Genomic DNA, 24,138 nt, shown 5'->3' on the forward strand with positions numbered 1-24,138 from the left:
GCCATGCGAAGAGGGGGTGGGGCTTGAACAAGGGTCAGTCCTATTATTTTACCTGTTTGTCTGTCACGTAAAGCTTCAGTAAGTGTGAATTTTACAAAGAGCTTTTCTGTTTAACTGGATAAAACTGGCTTTTGTGGCAGGTGGTTGATGCTAATTTTAGTGTGTCTGCAGTTTGAGAAGCAGGTGCTGTGCCGAGAGCCCCGACTGTGGCCCTTCCGCTTTTACCAAGTACTGTGCCAACATTAATGCGGATACAGCCAGCGTCACAGCGGGTGCAGGCACAGACAGCACTGTACACAAGAGGAAATGCTGTCGTGTTGGCATCTCACGGACGCTACCTCGGCCCAGTGGCATTTTAAGGTAATCCAGCATGTTATACAGAAATTAGAGTAAAAAAACAAAAAAAAACCATCAAGCAATTTCTATATGATTGCAAATGATGCACGTTAATAGGTAATTCCCATATAAACATTTAAATGTAGCTACTTCCATAATGGATACAAATATACCATCATTGTTCAACACAAAAAGTTTTAAAATTATGGGCATTTATCAGTTCTAAATGATTAAATTTGCTTCTTTCCTCAGTGAATTGTTGCTGAAATGTTCTTTGGCAGTGCAATCTCCATAAAATGATTTAACAAATTAAATAATTAAATTTTAAAGTGCTTTATAGAGTTTTAAGTCATTTCTTTTTTTCAGCTGCTTTAATGTGATGTATGAAAAAAATGCCATAAAATTTGGAGCAACTGTAATAAATCTAAATATATTAAACTAAATACATTTGAGCCTGTAAATATGGAATATTTGTATTGGAAACATAAAATGGCAATTATTTAATTTTTAAACGTCATAATATCAGCGTATAAGCATGTCTTAAATATATAGCTGCTTTTAGAAGTTTTTTTTTTTTAATATTTTTATTTAGTCATTTAGCAGACGCTTTTATCCAAAGCGACTTACAAATGAGGACATAAGAAGCAATCAAAACCAACAAAAGAGCAACAACGTGCAAGTGCTATTACAAGTCTTGGTTAGCCTAACGCATTACAGATAAATATTATTATTATACTTTTTTTTTTTTTTTTTTAATAAAGACATATTGATAAAATAAAATTAGAATGGAGAGTGCTAGAGTTAGAGGGTCAAGTAAAGATGGAATGAAACGAATCATTCACAAAAAAATAAAATACATTGTCATTTCATGTTGACTTTAAAAATCCCTCATTTAAACTACATTTGTAATCTGCAGTCAGATTTAATGTAATTACAGTTTACTTTTTAAAATGAAATTTAATTTGGATTTTCTTTCTCACCTATACTAAACATGAATGTCTCTGCTCAGAAACGGCCGTGAGCAAATGTGTGATCTGTCCCCTGGTGGCTGGACTGCAGAGTGCATGTGGAATGGCAGCGCGGGCCAGAGCCGCATGGGTCCCATCTGCGTACCCTTCCCTCGTCATCCTAGAGAAGCTGTCAGCTTTCTGAACCCTGTGCCACCTGTAGGTGTCGGGGGAAACCTCTCTACTGGTGCCAAGAGTCAGAGCTCCTCGGCTGGTCTGGCTGTGCGTGTGTGTGGTTCCCCAGGGCTCAATGGACGAGTATACACCTCTGAGCTGTACCCTCCGCCGCACCGTCTCGATGACGGGGACACAGACTGCGACGTGGCCGATGCATCTGTTTTTGACTTCTCTTCTGTAACAACCTGTAGCCCAGATGAAACTCTGAATCGGCTCAGGGGAGCTGAAGCACGTGATGATGAGGATGATGATGAAGAGGACAGCGAGGTTCCAGTTCTCCTCAAACCTTCATACACTCACAACTCTTCAGCCGTGCAGGCAGGGGGAGGATTATGCATGCAGTGGCAGATTCCCAGACGGGCTCCTATTCCTGCTGAGGTTCGCATTGGGGGGCAAGGAAAAACACGTGCCCCAAAACCACACAGAATCCCCGCCAGTGCCTTTAGGCCGATTTGGGACCCGACTTACTCACAGGTTTGAAACATCATATGAAAATTAGCACAAGCCCACTACATCCTACAATTCTGAATCACTATTTTGTCCCCCTGAGGCCCACTTATAATGTTGGTCAAATCACATACTCTCTGAGTTGGTAAACCTTTAAAAGTATGTTCTATATAGGATGAACATGTAGTATGAATGTATAACGTTTGTCATGTGAGTGAAGTAACATGTGGCCAAGTATGGTGACCTATACTCGGAATTTGTGCTCTGCATTTAACCCATCCAAGTGCACACACACACATCAGTGGGCATTGCTGCAGCACTCAAGGGCCTCACCTCAGTCCTGGTTTTGAAGTGCCATTCACAAATCCTCTCTCATGGCCTCATGGAATAGTAATGTGTCCATTGGATGTCACTTCAGAATAACACCAAAAGTAATAAGATGTTTTATGAATACTATGAAATCAGACATACTCTTTTCACATACTGTTTCTTGCTTACTATATAGTGGATAAGTATGTGATTTCAGATGCAGCTGCTGAAATATCACATGAACCATTACTAAGAAAAACACTCACCTTCTCTCTTTCAGGGTGATGCTACTCCTGCAAAAGAGAACTCTGTGTCTTTCAGCTCAACTAATCAGATCATTAATCAGCAGCAAGAGACAGACCAATCACGGTAAGGGGAGTATGGCTGTGTTTGGAACGGGAATGACCTGCCAAAATATACAGTATATAACAGAACATTTAATAATCTCGGTTATAAACCAGTTAAGCGTTTATGTAAATTTGTATAAAAATGTCTTTCCACAACAGTGAGATTATCATTCCTGTCATTCGATTTGATCTAAAGGCCACTTGTATTGCAGGAATTTAGGATGCTGGCGCCATCCATTTATGTAAAATACTTAAAATCATACTTAATTAACTACAAATCTAACTACAAAGTATTTTTAAATGGGACATGACGAACTGCCTTGTTTATTATTTTGTCCACTTATGTTATCAAGATTTTAGAATAAAAAAATATAATAGGCTATTTTCTGTCCTGTTTTTAACCCCCTCATCAGAACGATCTGTTTGAATAGACGCCCACTGCTATGATTGGCTAACAGTTGTGTATGTTTGATAGCCTACATCAGGGATCTCCAACCCTGCTCCTGGAGAGCTACATCCTGCAGATTTCAGTTCCAACACACCTGTCTGAAATTAACAAGTAGCCTTGATTAGCTGGTTCAGGTGTGTTTAATTGGGGTTGGATCTGAAATCTGTAGGACGGTAGCTCTCCAGGAGCAGGGTTGGAGATCCCTGGCCTACATCCTTCACAGATGCACACTACAGTGATTTAGGTTAAAAATGCATAAATACTCAGTAAATATCAATCGATCTATAGTAATAGACAAAGTAATAGTGACCACATAAAAATGTAGCACAGCATAATTTTTTAGTTTCAAGCTTTCTGAAAATCCTGTGTCAAATTGTGCCTTGATTGAAAACAAATCGACGATAATTAAAGTGAACAAAGAGCCAAGTTCTTACTGACATAGCCTGGATCTTTAAAAATAAAGTCCTAATGTTGGGATCAGAAGAAAGGCAATGCAAACACTGTTCAAATAACTGGCTTGGATTACAATTCTCTAGCATCATCCTTCTTATTGTCATTATTACTACATATTCAACAGTACTTACCTCTAAGCATGCAAATATATCTGATATAACTGATCATGTTCATCTACATGTCATCTGCAGAGCCAGTAGAATGCCATTGTGAACAATTTCTAAAATCTATTAAAATTGTGTAAAGTTATCTCTGTGCTAATCTTAAAACTGTGTGATGCCAGTTAAGGGCACTCCAAAGTAGTAATGGGTGTATGTGTTGTTTTAGATCTGCATATAGAGGGACTGGAGTCCAGCGGGCTGAAGCAGTGTGGCACGACAGTGAGGACAGCGAAGGACCCTGCAGTACAGTCTGACACAAACTGGTGCAACTAATCCAGGGGTGCCCAACCCGGTTCCTGGCGATCGACTGTCCTGCAAAGTTTAGTTCCAACTCTAATCAAACATACCTGAAGCAGCTAATTAAGGTCTTCAGGATCGTGTGAAAATTAAAGGCAGGTGTGTTTGATTAGAGTTGGAGCTAAACTTTGCAGGACAGTCGATCGCCAGGATTGGGCACCCCTGAATTAATCATACACAGGGAACGTCTCTACTTCATCCAATGAAATAACTGGAAACTTTTTTAAAAATCTGAAATTACAAATGACAACGATTTCTCACTGTGAACTGACATGAAGCACCAGCGCCCTCAACAAACAGCTAAATTCAACAAACGTCTTCCAGCATGATGTGATCTGTCAGAGAGAAATAAACACTTTGATGTAACAGAATACACATAAACAGAGGAATAAAAACGTACAGTAGAAAATAAGACTGCGAGTTTATTAATGAGTCTCATGGAGAACATGGTACAAAAGCAGTTACAGGCCTTGAATGCTCACACACATACACACGCACGCACACAAACATCGAGTTTATGGGAATTACTAACACTTCAAACCAATTGACCAATCGTCTCAGTGGGAGTGGCCAGGATGAAATTCTACACATACAGGATGTGACATCACTACAAAACACTGCTGATCGCCTCGGAGACCATTTCTGTGGTCGACTGGATAGGAATTGCTCTGGTGATGAAGCCCTTCCTGTATGGACATGGTTCGGTTGATGGAGCGGACCTGAATGAGAGCAGGAGGTGTGATTTACAATAGAACATTCTGACCGTGTCCCAAAGTTCATGAGTTTTGGGACACAGCCCGACGGTTGTCCTGACCAGCCCAGAGGACGGGGGTTAGTAGGACAGGGTCATAAGGTCACAGGATTGTGAGTTTGAGTCCTCTGCCTGTCTGTAACAGTACTGCCCTAAAGTGCAAAAAAGGCTCACCGCACACTATTAAGACACACAACTGGACACTGGTCCACACCGAACACTCTACAATAGAGTGTGAATCCGGTGGGTCTCAGACTGAGATTGTCAGTAGATACATCAGCAACTGGGCCGCCACGGCGCCGAGGTGAGTAGTGAGGGCAGATATGTCTCTCTGTACAGAATACTTGCAGCGCACACACACAAACGGACAAACGGAGGTGTTGTCTAAACATTTGTTCTAAGCATGATCAAGGCGAATGCTTACATTTTGTTCAGTACTGATATTGAAGGCACATTAAGAGTCTGGTGCGGAAATCAAGGGGCGTAAGTATCGGTTTGTGATGAATCAACGAATAGATGGGTCTGTCTTTGAGGGGAGGGGTTAAGACATCATATTGGCTTTAAATAGTGTAAGGAAAAAGCTCTCACCAAAATGAGTTCACCTGAAGGGTACAATCTCTGGTCAAGGTCACGGCTGTGAGTTAAAGGCAACCGAAGAGAGGCATGCTGAGGGTGTTCGGGGTTGAACCCTGGTTGACCTTTGACCTGCAACCAAATAAACATCCACAGCAAGGTCTGACGGTGGTGAAAGGCCTCAGAGCAGCATTTTCATCAGTGAATGTGCTGTCGACGAGCACATGACCTTGCGTAGCTCTGCACGCTGAATGTGACGGATGTGAAAAATGAATGATAATCACATTCCTCGAGAGCAGTGAGCGTCTTCAGGTTTTCATTAGCATCAGATTGTCTGGTTCCAGGTTAAACGTTGTTAAAACACAAACACACACACATACACACACGTCTGTATTTTAGGGTGTGATGCTCTTATTCATTGCTGTCCCTGTTGTCGACTAGCGAGAGAGTGTGTATGGATGGCTGTGAGAGAGTGTGTGTGGATTGAGAGAGTTCTCTCTTGTAAGTCTTGGGGGGCAGTTTTGGCAGCGTGGAGTTGTGCCGAGGCGGTATGGGAGGGGCCAGATTGGGCAGGGGCAGGTGGACCAGGCTTTGTTGACTAACACTGGGCGTGCAGGGGCGCCGAGGCACGCGTGGAGAAGGCGTGCCGGGGGGCGGAACACGGGGTGAGGGCGTGCCAGGAGGGGTGTTGGGAGTGATAGGCAAGCTGGTGAAGTCCCAGAGGAAACGGCCACCTGGAGACGGCTGCATGTTCACCGGGTAGTTGATGAAGATCTCTGGCGGTCGCTGCGGAACTGGTGGAGGTGTGTCCGGCAGGGGATCGCGGGGTGGAGGGGGTGGGGGGCTCGGCAGCGGCCCATCTGTCGGCCCATTGATCACTGGAACACGCGGTTGCAGGCGAGGAGGAGGAGGTTGTCGTGGTGGAATGGCGGGAGGACTTTCAGGCCTAGAACTCAACTTAAGAGAGCACAGAATGCACTTGTGTAAATGTGACGGCACAACGTGATGCAATGATGAAAGCCTGTGAAACTAAATAAAATCTTAGTATTGTGAATTTCAGAATGCCTTTTTGTTTGGTTTGTCTTTTTTTTTTTTTCTTTACTGTTTTCAATTCAACTTTACACACTAATTATGCTGATAATTTGCTATTCATTTTTAAATAATGAATTACAGAAAAAAATGAAATGCAACAAAATATATGCATTTTCACAAGTGCCAAATGCTAAAAGTAACATGTATGGGTATGTGTTTTTTTTTTTTTTTTTTTAACCTTGTATGTCTTTTTTTAAAAAGGGAAATTTGGTTGTACTAACTCAGTTCTTTTTCAAGTTGGATTTAAGACTGTTTTTAAGTTACTGTGATAAGACTAATCATAATCCTGCCTGAAATACACTTTTGCCATATCACCCACCCCTATGTACTACATACAACATGCTGCAACAAGTTTGATTCCTTCTAGTAAATTAAAGTTTGTTCATAAAGTTCATGAAACCATAAAAGGTATGGATTCACTGATACCAATACTAGAATTGGTTGTGATTACTGTACCACTCTAAATGTACGCTCTACCATTAAATGAAAGATAAAATATGACAGAACATTAAAATGAATAGTTAAAGTAACAGCAGCTTGTATAATACATTTCAACATGTATAATTTAAGCATGAAAGTTAATGAAGAAAACATCTAAATCTACACACATGTGACCCTGGAGCACAAAACCAGTCTTAAGTCGCTGGGGTATATTTATAGCAATAGTCAAAAATACATTGTATGGGTCAAAATTATTGATTTTTCTTTTATGACAAAAATCATTAGGATATTAAGTACATATGTTCCATGAAGATATTTCGTAAATTTCCTACTGTAAATATATCAAAACTTAATTTTTGATTAGTAATATGCATTGCTAAGGACTTCATTTGGACAACTTTAAAAGGCGATTTTCTCAATGTTTTGATTTGTTTGCAACCTCAAATTCCAGATTTTCAAATAGTTGTATCCCAGCCAAATATTGTCTGATCCTAACAAACCATACATCAATGGAAAGCTTATTTATTACGACCCTTACGACTGATTTTGTGGTCCAGGGTCACAAATTAGCCAACTAATATGATATTCTTTTGGGTTTCTATACCCTACATTTTTTTTAAAAATGCAATGAAAATACAGATATCGGTAAGTACCAAAAACGAAAGCATTCTGAAAAATCCACATAAAAGGAATTATTATCCTATCCGAAATGCTGGATCCCTGTCAATCTTCAAGCAACAACTGAAAACTCATCTCTTTCGGCTGTACTTGACTTCATCCTAAACTCAAAAAAAAAACAAAAACAAACAAACAAAAAAAACAACGTACTCTTTCCCTCTAGCTTTCTCTCCCTCCCTTACTAGCTTGTACTTATTTGAACAATGACTGAGACTTGGTGTTACGAGCACTTCCTCTGTCTGATTGTCTCTTCAAGATTAATCGCTTTTTGTATTCCCCAATTGTAAGTCTTTGGATAAAAGCGTCTGCCAAATGACTAAATGTAAATGTATTAAAAAGTTTCGATTTTTTGTAAAATATTTTGTTAAAAGCGATTTGTAACTATGTTGTCAACTCTTTAAATCATGAGTAGCATGTATAGTTTGAAAAATAATGCAAAAAGGTGTGCATATCCAAAAAGATAAAAAGGACAAAAAAAGAAAATTAAATAAAACTCCAAAAACTGGATTCTTGGGAAAAAAAAAAAGTTTTTGGAGTTTATTTTCAGTGTGTGGACATTATAGCATGTATAGTTTCAAAGTAACTTTCTCAAAATTATGCAAGTCACCTTGGACTCCGAAGCGGTATCTTTCCTGCGGGGAGGTAATGGAGGGGGTTTGAGTGGCTCATCGCCAATCAAATGGTGTAAACTGCCACACGACACAGACTGAAACTCTGACAAAGAGAGAAAACACAGTCTTACAGTCTATCACATAAAGCAAGAGAGATCTGCTTGAGGAAAATTAGGACTTCACACTTACTGGACTGAGGCAGCAAAACTGGGGCAAATATGGTGTTGTTACCTGCAGAAAAACAAACAAAAATCCATTTAAGCATGTATATGGAAAAAATGATGCACTAGTTTACTAGCTGATCCTTAACCATTGAGTTACAGCCACTCCCCTCACTCACCATAGGAGCTGCTCAGGTCAGGCTCAATGAACACTGAGTTGAGGTCAGAGCTGGCAGACTGTGGAGGTGTGGGTGTGTTTGGAGAGGTGGGGAGAGAAGGGGGAGTCTCAGGTTCTGTTTCTGCGATGCTCCTGAAGGTGATTTTGTGAGGTGGTTCTCGTTCTAATGGCACTGGGTGACCTTTCAGCGTCCCTCCTCCCCCTGATGCTTGCCGCACCGGCCGCACGCCAGGAGATTTCAGAGAATACATAGTCTTTCTGGGCTGTATGACACAAAACCAACATACTGTTATAAACTTAAACCTCCTCACATAACTCATGAATACAGTGAAAACACAACACATTATCGCTCTATTATATTCATGTCAAGAGGTTAATCTCTTGAAGAATTCTTTCTCGTACCATCAATGTTCAGAAAGAAGCCATGGATCTAATAAGGATGTGGTAAACTACATATTTTCAAAATTGATTAGCCAGAAGTTTATGCTTGTCATATAGACAACATGAAACCCTAACTCACCCTCAAAGCATCCTAGGTGTGTATGACTTTCTTCTTTCAGATGAATCCAATCGCAATCCGGCTCTTTCAAGCGTTACAATGGGAATAGGCGGGTGTTTTTGTTCAACAGTCCAAAAGTAGTCAAACAAAGCGCGCGCATCTGTAATTCCGTAAACAACTTGCACGCATGACAGTCAGCAGAAGTGAGAGAAAAGTATTTCTAACATTTTCACTATGGTTATTCTTCTTACAAAAACGCATTGATACGCTACAGGAGGCTTTTATTCACCCCTCGGAGCTGTGTGAGGCGTGTTTTAATATGGATGCGTGCGCTTTATTTGACTACTTTTGGACTTTTGAACAAAAACACCCACCTACTCAGGAAAACTTTTAATAACTCCGATTGGATTCGTCTGAAAGAAGTCAGTCATATACACCTTAGGGGTTGAACCAAATCAGATTTTTTAAAGTCGACATTTATGTGATGAAAGTCGAGTCGACTAGTCGCTGATGATGTCATTAATGAACAAATAAGCCTGAATCTGGAGCTTAGACTCGAACACCTTGTGCACAGCTATGGCATATGACACAGCGCTGCCCGCATGGCTATTGCTCCTATAACAGCTCTTTTGTCTTTGGGTCATTATATTTATCACAGATTTCTACTCGTTCTAAATCACATACAGATAAAATAGCACAGAAAAGCATTCATTTGTATGAATGCATTAATGAGAGAGCGACTGTGTGTGCGAATGAATTCTACCTTCACTAATAGTGAATCTGTGGGTTTTAGTTAAGAAATATATGCAAGAACCTTTCTGTTTTGAAGCTATTTTACTGACAAAAAAAAAAAAAAAAAAAAAAAAAAAAAAAAAAAAAATCACAGAACAGTGTTGACAATACTCTGTGCCACTGAATGATTCTGTGCATTTCTTATCCTGTTTTGCCCTCTATAGGACCAGTGACTAGTCGACGTCAAGCTTAAAGCGACATGGCGTAGCATAGCATTAAAGTCGACTAGTCGGTGCAACCCCTAATACACCTAGGATGCTTTGAGTGAGAGTAAAACATGGGCTAATTTTCATTTTTGGGTGAACTAACCCTTTAATAATTATTTTTATATATAAACAAGTGTTTTTTAACAACAAAAAAAACTCACAAATCTGGGTGGCTGTTTGCAGTTCCGTGGTTCAATCTCTAGAGACTTGTTGAACAGGTAGTCAGAAAAGTCCTTCTCACTCATGCTTTCCATTGGATTCAGATTCTCGAAAAACCTCTACAAGACAAACAAACTCTTCTTAACATCATAAGAACTAGATGGAGGTAGAGGAAAAAAGTGAGAGTGAGTAATGAACATATAGACCTTTATATCGTGTTCTACTTTGAGGCAGTAGGGTTGGTTCTGGTACTGCTGGATTTCTCCAGTGATTTCTGCTACTTTGCGTCTTTTGCTAAAGTTGATCAGTTCTTTTCCATCACGTTTTAGAAAATCTGGATTTCCCTCTTCAGTCTTCAGAATGTTAGTCAGGTAGATACCTGAATACACAGAGCAAACAGACGAGAAACATCACATACACACACGTTTACAATGCTGTTAAAAATGTTGGAGTCAGTAAGATTTGAAAAAAAGAAATGAGTACTTTTATTCACCAAGGACAGATTAAACTGATTGACAGTGATGGTAAAGACATTCATAATGTTACAAAAGCTTTCTATTTGAAATAAATGCTGTTTTTTAGAGCTTTCTATTCATCCAAGAACTGGTTTCCACAAAAATATCAAGCAACAACTTTTTTTGAAGACCGGAGTAATGACTGTTGAAAATTCAGCTTTGCCATCACAGTAATAAATTCAATTTCGAAATACACAACAGAAAATAGTTATTTTGAATTGTAATAATATTTCAATAAAATATCAGTAATATGTTTGTTTTTACTGTTCTGACAAAATAAATGCAGCCTAAGTGAGCACAAGGCTTCTTCCAAAACATTAAAAAACCTTACTACCCCAAACTTAGTGCATTTGTAAACACATGCTAGTTTGTTACAAAGCAGATCTTTCTCTTACCAAAGAAAGGTACGCAAGGCGGGTTGATGGATTTGAGCTTGGCGAGGTATTTCTTAAAATGATCCTGACTGAGTTCAACAGCTTCCTCTAGAATCTTCCTCTTCCTCTCAGGCACGGCCTACATATACACAACAAAACCATTTATTCCATTATTATCTGTCAATTACTATTCCGATTCACACTATGAGTGCATAATAAACAAACAGGTCACCTCAAACGTGTGGTCGAGACGATACACCGGTACCGAGTTGATGGCGCTCACAATCTCCAAAACTCCATTAAAGTTATTGAGCTCTTGAAACACCTGAAGGATCTCAATAATACGAGAGAATACAGCAACCCTCTCGTCCACATTTTCAGCCTCTACTATACACCTGAGAGACAGAGAAAGAAACAAAGAATTCACTTACAGAATTGATAACATCAAGAATGAAGATGATGTTTTTCTTCAACATGAAATGTGTTGTACTGTTTATGGAGATGATGCAATTGGCTATGTGCTAGTTACTCACTTTTCAAACCATAGAGTGAGATTGGTTGTGTGTCTAATCATCCTCAGCAGATTTGGAGAATTCTTCTCTTTATCTTCTTTTGTCCAAACGCTTCCTACCAGCTCAGATGGGCGAACGGCTCTAAGCACACAAATGTGCAATTATTAGTCAATGTACTGTCTTTCTGATACATCCTTATAGTTCTGATTTGCTCACCTGTACAGATCAGACTCTAGAAGTGTTAACTGACGAGCAATTTCTATTGGATGAAGGGTCATGAGATCAAAGGTGTCAATGCTTCCGGGACGGCTGATGTGCCATTCAATAGGAGGAGGTGGGCTCTCAAAGGTGATGTTGTGACTGATGCCATTGGATTGAGTTTGTTTCTTCCGCCTCATGATCTTGATAATAGACTCCACCCACTTGCGCATAGATTTACCTGAAAAACAGAATATCAGATATCAGTGTAAACCTGTGCGTGTCTCACTGAGTATGTGTGTATGTATGAGCATCATGCATGGACACTCAGCATTGGTAGAGTGCGTGTACGTACCTCTAAGTTGTGTAGTGCTGGTGAGATATTCTTCAAGTCCACAGCTGAGTTCAGGATCATTCTCAAAATCATAAAAGTGATGTTCTACCCACTGACGGAATACATTCAGAACCCTAATGACACACATACAGACATCAGACCAACAAGCTCTCAGACACTATTAGTGTTGATGGACAGCAGGACTGTGTGTGGTGACATTGACTGAAATGAGCACAAGATGAAGCAACAACAGGATGGTTGGTCTTACAAAAACAATAAAAAAAATAAAAAGTAAAAAATATATACACACTACTGTTCAAAAGTTTGGGTTCATTAAGTTTTTTTTATTTAAAAAAATATATATTTTTATTTAGCAAGAATGCATTACATTTATCAAAGCGATATTAATTTTTAGTTCAAATCAATGTTGTTCTTTTGAGTTTCAATGAATCAAAAAATGTATCAGTTTCCACTAAAATATTAACAGATCAACCGTTTTCAACACTGATAATAATTAGAAATGTATCTTGTGCAGCAAATCAACATTTTAGAATGATTTCTGAAGGATCATGTGACTGAAGACTGGAGTGATGGCTGCTGAAAATTCACCTTTGCCATTATAGGAATACATTTAATTAATTAAGATATATAATAGAAATAGAAAACAGTTATTTTAAATTGTTATATTATCATGAGTGCGTCATATATGGGTGTGCTATGAGAATGTGTGTGTTTTACCTGAGTTGGACAGGCTGCACGTATTCTCTGCGAAATCTCTGAAGCTCGGCCACCATTGGTTGCTCTCCATTCCAAAGTGCCTCTAGGTCTGCTTCTGATGGCTCTGGCTCTGGAATGTCAATCCTGAAGCATCATGGGGAAACAATTAAAACTAAATTGCATGCACATACTATATATTCTAACATGAAAGGGACACACAAAAAGAAACAGCAGACAATGTTAACTTTACAAACCAATGTGTGTAAATGCAACAAACTCCCTGATGGACATGCCAACATTTTAGAGTGATGGCAGAGCTGTGAATAATTTAACAGACTCAGACCTGCCGACCTTTGAATTTTTTTTTGAGTACCACTTGTGTGATGGCAACAGGAGGGGAGTGGGGGGGGGGGGGTATATATATATGATATATCCTCATATTTTGTGAGGAATTGCTGTGGGGCATGGACTCTTTTTGGTTTCTTTTTAGGTCTGCTGCTCTCTCTCTCCCTGTCGGTGTCCTCATCTGATGTCATGGTTTTTTCTAGCTGCAAGTCATGAACACACACACTTTTCTGTCACCGAGCACATAACTTTACACTACTTTGCCAACTTAAATGCCTGGTGAATAGGCAAACTAGCTTGAAAATGATGTAGTGTTAGGATAACGTTATTCATGTTAGATATTTCCCAAAAGGTCTGCACTCAGTCACATACGACAGCTGCACGATTCTGGATAAATTGAGAATCACGATTTTTTTTTGTCTCAAACAGAGATCACGATTCTCCCACGAAACAAAATGAATGACTGTAATACAGAAATAATATTGTGTAGTTGAAAAGGCTGTTTGTGAAGCTGGTACCAAACATGGTAACTCTGTCAGCAGCTGAACGCAGATGTGAATATCCCGGTAAGACTTTTTTTAAAGGTTTATTAGACACGGGCGAAGCTCTAGTGCAAATATATCAGTATTTATCCAAGTATGTGCACTTTTTTGGGACTAAAAGCCCTAATATTAGGATGTTGTTCAGTGAGTGCTGCTATATGAACACAAATAAACCGCAGCAGATCTGACTGAATATGAATGTGTCTAGAATATCAATGCGATCACGTCGACTCCAGAGGATTAAGTTAACTCAACTCAATATTTTAACTTTCCACATCCAACCCGTTTACCTTAGTTGTAAGTACCGTGTGTACTGTCCTCTTTTAAGAAATCAGACGGCGGGAGTAAAAAAGGTACGAGATCGAGCGGGATTTTGTTTTGCTGTCTATTTGCAGTCTCTTTTTAATGATAGGTCTACACATTTGTCAATCATCCCACTTGCTAGATGGGGAATGAACCCCGCGCTCTGATTGGTCGAAGTGCTCTTTCTTTGCTGTGGCTTGATTGGTTTGTGCTGCACAAAGGTGTCAGCAGGTTTTTGCGTAGTTTAAAGTGACAAATCGTACATGCGTACTTTGAGGTTAAAATGCTTGCCCGCTACGCAAAATGCATACAGGTTGGCAGGTCTGCAGACTTCCTCTTCTCATTGACTGAACATGTGTGAGACAAGTGTATGTGTGCTTTACCTTTCAATCAGTAGTGTGAGCAGGTCTTGTGGTTTACAGAAAGAACGGTACGTAGTCAGAAACGTACGCACGAAATTTGGGTCTGTGTGGAAAAGAAGAACAGTACTTATAAAAGGCACCCAAGGACACACAAATAAACACACTGGTAGGCAAAAGTCTGGAGACCTTTTGACTGAATTTCTTTCTTAAAAATCTTTTGATTTAAAGGAGGGATTTATTCTGTACCTGCATACATATGGTACGTCAGTCTCTCAATAAGCTTGACAACTGTCCCGGCCTTAATAATAGGGATTCCAGTCTTGCGCTGCGCTCCCTCCTCAAATACAATGTTCTCCTCAGAATCCTGTATAGCAAACCGGTACACATCCGGTGACGGCAGCCTCAGCGGTTGTGCTTGTTCCTCGCGGTGCAGGACGGTGTCCAGCATGCGGTCCAGTGTGGGTCGGTACTGCAGCGTGACCAGCGCGGCCATCCATGCACTCTTCTCTTCCGCTGAACGTGCGCTGAACACGGCACCGCTCTCCTCGCGGCCCACCAGCTCAAATGCGTGACGAAACTCTGGTGAATCCTCACGATCTACAATGCGATACTTGCGTAAAACAAACTTCTCTTTCAGACGGAACTCCGCCCCACTCCCCGCCCCCGGCAACCTAGAGCTCTGGTTGGCTTTGCAGCTTATCATGAGGCCATCGAACAGGAAGTTGTGCCGTTCGTGCTTGGCTCCGGCCCGTAGGAGCGCCCCCTCCATGATGAACTGGCTGCAGCACTGGCCGATATCTCTGCCCTCCCAGCCATCAATACTCCTCTGGATGTCATTCATACGCTTTATTGCTGCCTGCTTGCTGCGAGATGCACGACTATATAACCGATACAGTGGCTCCCTAAAATAGAAAGTCACAAAAAAGAAAAGATGAAAATGGGATGTGGTACAGACACATAGTTGTGCAAGCCCTGGTGTTTGCGTTACCCTTGTTTGCGCCGTGGTTGGTGTTTAGCATATATGCGTTCAATGCTGCATTGTAGGTTGATCAGTGCAGTTTGAGCCTGTTTTAAACACTCTCTGTCATCTTGGTCTTCACTGCACTCCTGCAATTGCTACAGAGACAATGATACACAAACCTCAAATTACACATTACACAGGTTACTGATTGAGTGTGAAGTGTGTTTAGTACTCACCTGTAACAGTTCAAAGTAGTGCATGCAGTGGTAAACGGGAACCATCATCAACTGAGGAAGCACATACTGTACTGCCTCCTTAAAACCCTCTGCAATTGACTGAAACACACCACAGGAGAGAGAACATCTGAGCTCATGCCTGCAGAGATGAAGGCTTTGATTCCAACGCCTGCCCTCTCCCTGTCCCCACAAGTCTCTTTTTAGACTGGATTATTTGCCTTCAAAATGTGGTACATATGATTTCCAAGTTCGACTAATGAAAGAACAGGTTGTCTTAATTAACAAAACTCTAAAAGCAGCGTTTTAAATTTCAGTTAAGAGTCGCTTCTAAGAGGTACGGTACTGGATAAAAGTGAAGCAAACATGAATGAAACTGATCCATGCAACACTAACCTACATAAAAAGATCTCTACAAAAATAATTGAACTGATTAATAAAGTATTTTGAGACTAAAAAAATAAAAATTAAAAAAGAATCCTCAGTATCTGGATATATTACCTATTTTTAAACAGGTTTAAATTTATTAGGCATGTAGCAGGTATATATAAATTATCAGTGTAGCTATTGGTAAGAAAAACTAAAACAAATATCAGATAAAAAAAACTATTAAAACAACTCTGAAAATCAGAAATGCTGCCTTGGCATCTAACTGGAATAAAATAAGTTTTAGTACTAAAATTGCTAAAACTAATTTAAATCAAAGCTATACAGAAATATTTTTTAAAAAGCCCAAAATATTACTAAAACTTTAAACCTAAAATTAAAATGGAAAATATGACAGTAAAGCTAATTCAAATATTAATAAATACTTAAAAAGAATATAAATAATAATAATAATAACATAACACTGCCAGTTATCGACAATATTATTTACTTTAATTTACTGGTATCTGTTGAAATTGGATATTCAATTGTGCACGCTTCTTTCCACAACACTGTTAAATGTAATCTTTAGCAAATCTCAAAATTAATATAAATTTTTCATACTGTGCCACCTAAATTCATTTTAAAGTGAAGCATTTATAAATGTTTTTATTTTGAATTTATTTATAGACAAAATGGTAGATTTTTAATATTGCCAATTTATCGGTTACGTGCCATAACATGAAAATAATTACCGGCATATCTGTGTCGGCCAGTAGTTCTCTATAATAAGTAAGATCCCTATAATTTAGGTGGAAAATAAAAATTCAAGATTGAAAAAAGATGAACCAATAAGAGGCCAGTGTTGGTGCTGACCTGAAAGAACAGAGCAACAGTGGGGCGGGACATCAGAGTGTTGAAATGTTGACAGAATTCTTTAGAGAGGATATCCTGAGAGAGTGTCTCATAGGGATCAAACGCCTGCTCCTGTACACAACAGATATACACACACAAACGTTTCTAACAGCGCAGTAAGGTACATCATACATGACGGTAGTTCTCATTTTTGGACTCATGAGTGCTTAAGAGTTTCCGTACCTCAGCGAGGTCTTCGAAGCAGCTGCCCACAAGGGGGTGTGGACTACCGTCGGCTGTCATTTCTACAGCATCCTCAATAAGACCCAACAGCTTAACTGTTAACTCGTGAACCTCTAGAATATTACTGAATGCCAGCTCCACATCCTACACACATAGCAGAGAGAGAGAAAACTGAGAATAATTGAAGATGAAGAGAATGCAAACAGCTAATCCCTGCCAGTATGAATAGTTCCATCAGTTCACATGTTCTGATTGGTCAGAAGAACGCACCTGAGTGGAGAAGTGTTTGCTACTGGATGTAAAGGCTTGGCGGAATACTTTGATGATGAGATCGAGTTCCCGCAGATACTGACGCTCCTCAGCAATCTCCAGACGTACAAGGTCATCATATGTGAGCACACCAGAGGAAGACACCTCCTCTACACTCTGAGACACCAGTCCCATCTCCTCTTCCTGATCGAACATATCCATTAAAACCTGAAGGCACACACACAAAAGCAATACTGTGAATACATTAAAATAATCAATTTCAACTATTCACTATTATTTTTGTAGTTAGTTCATCTTTATTGGTCTTGGTATTCAGACTGACTAAAAGCTTTCATGATTATTGGAGTAGCTTTGCATAAAATAATAATATTTGAAAATAACAGAAACAAGAACAATAATGATTAGCGTCACAAAACTTTTGATCACTTGGTTGTAAGATAACAATATTATGGTATCACAGTAAAAAAAAAAAAAAAAAAAAAATTAAATAAGGAACATGAAATTTGAATGAATATAAACATTTCTCAGATCTTAACGGATGTATTTTAAATGAGATTTTTTGTAGATCTTTGCATCATCTTGAGCTAGATTTATCACTGACCTACGGGCCAGTGACATCATACTTTGCAGGTTTCATGAACTCAAATTAAATTTACCCCTGGTTTCACAGACAAGGCTTAAGCTAGTCCCAGACTAAAATGCATGTTTGAGCTGACTCAACTGAAAATATCTTACTCTGACATGTCTTAAAATATGTCAGTGTCATTGTTCTGTGTCAAGATGCACACCTTAATGTTTTCTTCAAAGGCATTTTTGCAAAAGTTGCTTAAATATCTTAATTTAACTAAGGCCAAGTCCTGGCTTAAACTAAGCCCCATTTGTGAAACCGGGCCTTAGTGTAACAGACTTATGACTTAATTGTTATTTCGTAATTAATTGTCCATTTTAATTTAATTAAGGATTAAGAATGTCTCCATGTTTCAGATACATTAGATAAACAGTTGCATTAATTGTACTCCCGTTTAGGAGCATAGTGTGGGGATTCTTTTTTCTCCTTTCTTTCCTCATGTTGTGCTGTATTCTTCTTCTCTATTGTATTTCGTTGCCTTGTACCTACATGTGCAATGACAATAAAGTTGAATCTAATCTAATCTAATTGTTTTAGGTCATCGCTAAATTTAATTTCTTCAGTAACTTCACTCGTAACATCCTTCCAAGAAACAACAACTATTTATATAGATATGATGAATTAGTAACTTTTTAAAAACACACACACACACACACACACACACACACATTTCTGACCTTGTCAGCACACATGGAGACAGTGATGTCTTGCTGGCTGATCTCGTAATGTCGAATGTTGCTCACGTAGTTTCCAGCCAGCTTGAGGATGTCGGCTGAGATGTACTCCAGCACAGCAACAATATACAGACACACATGATAATCGATCTTATAACCCAGCACCTCCTGCACACACAAAACCAGCCATGTGTTATTCTGCGTGCTAACTGGCAGTTTGTGAATGTTGAATATGTGTTTGAGGTTTTCGCACCTTCAGTAGTGGATGTATCTTATCGACTGGCAGCAGCAGTGGGTTCCTTCGCTTGCGTTTCTCTATCGCAGCCTGAGCGTCTGCCATGGCCCATTTATCGATGGGATTCGGGAACGTCTTCTGGACACGATCCTGTGATTACACATCAAGTCAAAGGTGACAAAGAAAAACTGATTTAAAGTTCTCTGAAGTTCCAAAGCAAAATCACCTAGCAACATTACTTCTACCCCATCTTTTCCTCCACTTATTTTCTTAATAATCACTACTAGATTAATAATCACAATATAGCTATTTTTATTTTATCTTTGTTGTTATAAGAACAGATGCAAAAAAGGACAAATATAAGAACGAAACAAGTGTATAGTGTTTTACTTTTTTCATTTTACATCTAACCATAAGCATTCAAGTAAGAAAAAGTGTGTACATTACAAATAAATTGATTATTAAAACTACAGAAGCAGTTCAATCAAGAGCAGAGAGTGTTTCCCTCTTTTCTTTTATTGTTTGATTAACATTAATGCAACAGACGGTGCATTAGACATTACACAACAGATAGTGTAATGCACGGATCTAATATAATGTTACCCACCCGATATTTTTCCCCAACAGTTCCCCAAACGTTCACTTAAGATATTACAGATTATGTTTGCGCGAATACTTAAATATATTTAGCCTACTGTAAATCTGTGTGTATGTTTATCGGGATCGAGCATCAGTCGGAAGCGCCTTTATGTGCGCACTTCAGATAACAGTCAGCGCACGAAGCGAGCAGAGAAAAGGTACTCCTCTCAGAAAACGTACAAATAAAAATACTTTTAGATGTTTATTTGCTATTTGGAGCATTGGGATTGCTAGACGAGGGCTTAATGAACTCATTTTTGTGAAAACCTCAAATTTGACATTTTTCACTTTTTTTTTTTGCATGCATCTTTATCCCTGCCATATGTAAATAATATAACCCACTAATAGCACCATCTGTATAGCACAATTGCTGCCAGTTGACATTTCCCCCATTGTACACTATATAGTATATGACAACACCGCCTATCCCTGATATATCTGTATGTGTACCTCGACATCAGCTATTGTTCTGGGCTGTGTAACACACAGCTTGTTCAGGAGCTGTAGTATGAGTGCCTCAATGTGCTGCAGCGCATCTTCTTTAGCCAACAGGTTTGGATGCACTTGTAACTGCACCTGCACATATAAAAACAGAACAAAGTTACAACTTCATTCTAATACTGAACCACAGAATGGTATTACTAAGACAAATGCACAAAAAATAAATAAATAAATAAATAGTTATAAAAAATCTGGTCTGTGATCAAAGCTCTCTCACACATTTATAGATCAGACACACTATTACAAAGGCAGCATGACATCATCTGACATACACACACTGATATGCAGACACACACACACACAGTCTCCGTTCTCAGTTTGATGGACAAATGAAACAAACAAACAAACAAAAAAAACTCTCTTTCCAATTTTATCCCCCTCCCACCCTTACTGGGCTGTGTCCTGAAATAGGAATGCAGTCTGTTCAGGTAGTGTGGCAAAACCAGTTAGAGAAAAAGTGTCAGAGAGAGAGTGCAAACAGTAGCAGTCTAAAATAAAAAATAGCATGCGTTATGACGGGTGAAAGGTTAAAGGTGACCACAGGTTCGAACACAGATTTAATCCACTGCTGGAGTCCAACTGTGAAACACTAACCGAAAACACAAAGCAAATGCATGCAAGGACATATATACACACACACACACACACAAATACACAGATACACAGATGAGAGATGGCTTGTGCTCTCTGCTCTAGTGTCTGGTTACATGCCGTCCTCCATTAGGCACTGAGAGCTACTCTACTGGGACCCCACAACACACATACACACACAGATACAAACACACACTCTACCCCTCTGTCTTCTCCAGGGATGGGGGGATGATAGTAGCAGACAGAAAGTATTGATGTGGAGAATGGGAGGGGAGGCAGAGAAAATGAGAGATGTGAGCGTTAGTGAGTGTACGTCCAGAGTGAAAAACATCCAGGATGATATTTAAAAGCGATGCTTCGTACATTTACATCTGGACGTGGACGCTGTAGGTTTGGATGAATAATGTAACTTACGTGGAACAGAGCATTGACTAATAGATAATTCTGTTATTATTTATTCACCCTTATATCATTCCAAACCTTTATGACTTTTTCTGCAGAACACTTTATTTATTTGGAAGAATGTTGGTAACCAGTTTTGTTTACCATTGACTTCCATTGTAAAATAACCACCGAGACATTTCTCAAAGTATCTTCATTTACGCTACACCAAAGAAAGAAAGGCATACAGGTTTGGAATGAAATGTGGATGAGTAAATTAATTTCCTTTTTTTTTTTGTTGAACTTTCTCTTCAAGCAATGTTCTGTTAATATGTTGTTTATAATTAAAGTTCTTTATTTGTCTCAGTTAGTGACTCACGTCACATTTATTTCGAAGGGATTGTTTAGTTGGAAGCGAAAATCATTTTCCACATCAGATCAGATGCAGCCTAAATCTTTCTTTCTCTCACAACCAAAAACATTCTCACACACCATCTGCTCCCTCGGTCTCCTGATGGTGCTAAGATATTATGCTTGCAGTAGTGAGAAGACAGAAGGGAGATCTGGAATACATTTTTCCGTTTATTCTGGCAGGGGAAGCCCTGGAATCCCTCAATCTCAAATAAATTACCAAAAATAAATTAATTTGTGTGTGTATATAAATATGTATATGTATGTATGCATGTATACACACACCCACCCACATATACAAAGACATACAGAGTTACACAGAGTTAGTGTAATTTTTAAAAGGACTAAGACTGCATGATAGTTAAACATTGGACTCACTGGTCAAAGGTAAAACCCCATTAAAAAGTAAAAACCAACCAACTGAACTCTCCAGTCTAGACACTTGACAGGACATGTCGTGTCAAAGTGTGTCAGCTATGAAACCGTGCTTGTATGGCGTTTAGGCCATGATATAATATTAAAGAAACATTATTTGCATCTTGCACAGCTGCATCCTTCAGGAACACCTCAAAGCAGACACTACGCACAGCTGTGCAAATCATCATACGAGAAAACTCTACATTTCAGTTCTTCAGACATAACGTTAGTCTCTAAAACTCACTCATTACGCTTGAGACTCGATATAAACATAACGAGAAGTGTGAATGACGGACCGAACAGGGTCATTACCTTCCGCAGCGCCTGCACGAACAGGCCTCGCCATCTCGCGCTGTTCTCCTCGCTGGAGCCGAAGTCGTGCTGCATGCCTGCGGCCGCCGTCCGCGCTGCTCCGCATCGGCCCCGAGCGCTCCCAGCCCCGGGAACAACCACCCAAGTTTAGCCGCTCTCGCGGCGCGCACGCACACTCAAAACAAACTCAAACTCTACCACATTTACGGGCCAGCAAGGCTTTCCAACACGTGAAACACCTCATTCTGTGGGGAAAAACTGTTTGTAAACCAAATTAAGCAGAGAGTAAAAGAGTCTGGGTCTCTGTCCTGACAGCCGTTGGAGTGTCGCGGTCGTCGTGCGCTAATTAGCCGCTAACATACACCGAAATTAGCCGCACATGCTAGTCGGGCAGTTCGCCCAAACAGGACAGCCGATGTCATGTCTTTCACAGAGGGGGAAATGTTAAAAGCAGGCGTTGAGCGTCGTCAGGCTGGTGTTCGTCTGGCGGTGTTGTGCCTGCGGTTAACGGCAGCACATCTGGCGGCGCAGCGCGGCGGCTCTGTGGCCTCGAGACTCTTCATGAAGCGCGGGAGCAGGAGTTTCTCCAGCGCGACACTGTCATGTTGTTGGAGTCCGTCTGCTGGGCATATTCCAATCACAAAAGCGACGTCTGAATCCGTTGTAATCCGACGAAAATTCTGTGCTAATGTCTTTGTTTTTGTTGTTGGCAACGTCCCGATTCAACTCCGATGTGGTGCGCTCGTGTCCATGACGGTGTAATCACAGCTGCTCACTGCGCGCGCTTCCCGCATCTGCGCAGCCCAGAGGGAGGGATCAGCATAGCACATACATGAGACGTCTTATTTTGGCACAATAAACACTCATACACTCGAGCGTATGCTCCAAAAGTATTTAGACAATGAAATGATTGTATTTGACTTTCGGTAAACCGCACTGAATAATCTTAAATACTTAAAAGAAGTTTAAATAGACCGTAGCGCCTTGCCAGTTGTACTTCCAAATATTATTTATTACTTTTCACGATTATTTCAGTTACTATAAGTCTAAAAATCCCCCAAATTTCCAGCCACCCACTGCCATCGTGTGGTCAAGAGCGGAATGGTCACGTAAGATCATGTAAAAACTTTTTATTATGCGGGAAACTTAAGCAAATTATACTCTAGAAAGGGGGTTCTCAACCAGGAATCCTCCAAAGGGGCCTCAAGATGATTTCAAATAAATTATTGTGACCCTGGACCACAAAACCAGTCATAAGGGTCCATTTTTGGAAATTGAGATTTTGATATCATCTGAAAACTGAATAAAGCTTTCCACTGATGAATGGTTTGTTAGGATGGACAATATTTTGGCTGAGATACTACTGTTTGAATATCTGGAATCTGAGGGTGCAACAAAAATCTAAATATTGAGAAAATCGCCTTTAAATTTGTCCAAATGTATTTCTTAGCAATGCATATTACTAATCAAAAATTAAGTTTTGATACATTTAGGTAGGACATTTACAAAATATCTTCATGGAACATGATCTTTACTTAATATCCTAATGATTTTTGGCATAAAAGAAAAGTCGATGATTTTGACCCATACAATGTATTGTTGGCTATTGCTCCAAATATACCCGTGCTACTTATGACTGGTTTTGTGGTCCAGGGTCACAATTCAGATATAACAAAACAAGCATTAAAATAAACTAAAACAACAACAATAAAAAAAAAAAATCAAGGTATTTCACCTCGTGAAGAACCAGGTGAGATTTCAAGACCTGGGGAAAGTAATGTAAATTAATACAACATTAAAGAGAAATGCAAAATATTAACGGGTCTTTCTCTGAAGAGCATACATTTTTATAGTTATGTCAAGTTCTAAAATATTTATTAAAGCACAAACACACACACATACATATATATATATATATATATATATATACAGTCCATAAGTATTGGAACAGTAAAGACAAAATTGCTCTGTTGGCTGTGGAGTCAAGACATTTGCAAATATGATTAAAAGATGAATATGAGACAAAACTACAGAATGTCACATTTTATTATTAGCCGTTTCAACACATACATGTTTTACCAAATAAAAAGAACAGC

General features: G+C 39.5%; 1 protein-coding gene across 2 annotated transcripts; it reads right to left on the reverse strand.

The window, feature by feature from the left end:
• Nucleotides 1–2,342: 2,342 nt before the first annotated feature.
• Nucleotides 2,343–22,853, reverse strand: LOC306884434 (son of sevenless homolog 2-like). 2 transcript variants are annotated; one of them, XR_013785441.1, is made up of 24 exons: nt 22,043–22,838; nt 19,880–20,005; nt 18,809–18,940; nt 18,559–18,723; nt 17,254–17,460; nt 16,984–17,127; nt 16,762–16,872; nt 15,523–15,621; nt 15,314–15,441; nt 14,572–15,227; nt 14,347–14,428; nt 12,795–12,917; nt 12,078–12,190; nt 11,741–11,963; nt 11,546–11,665; nt 11,245–11,407; nt 11,034–11,151; nt 10,330–10,502; nt 10,126–10,242; nt 8,469–8,730; nt 8,318–8,359; nt 8,125–8,231; nt 2,543–2,682; nt 2,343–2,379 (listed from the first exon to the last, which is right to left on the reverse strand). XR_013785441.1 is itself a non-coding variant. In XM_079440276.1 (23 exons), exons 1-23 carry the CDS (start codon nt 22,115–22,117, stop codon nt 5,718–5,720), a joined length of 4,032 nt encoding a protein of 1,343 aa, XP_079296402.1. In that variant the 5' UTR covers nt 22,118–22,853; the 3' UTR covers nt 4,373–5,717. The 2 variants fall into 2 exon arrangements, 1 of the variants encoding a protein (XP_079296402.1); XM_079440276.1 differs by lacking the exons at nt 2,343–2,379; nt 2,543–2,682 and adding an exon at nt 4,373–6,263 and having other exon boundaries at nt 22,043–22,853.
• Nucleotides 22,854–24,138: the final 1,285 nt, after the last annotated feature.

Source organism: Barbus barbus (assembly GCF_936440315.1).
Source record: "Barbus barbus genome assembly, chromosome: 18".
NCBI lineage: Eukaryota > Metazoa > Chordata > Actinopteri > Cypriniformes > Cyprinidae > Barbus > Barbus barbus.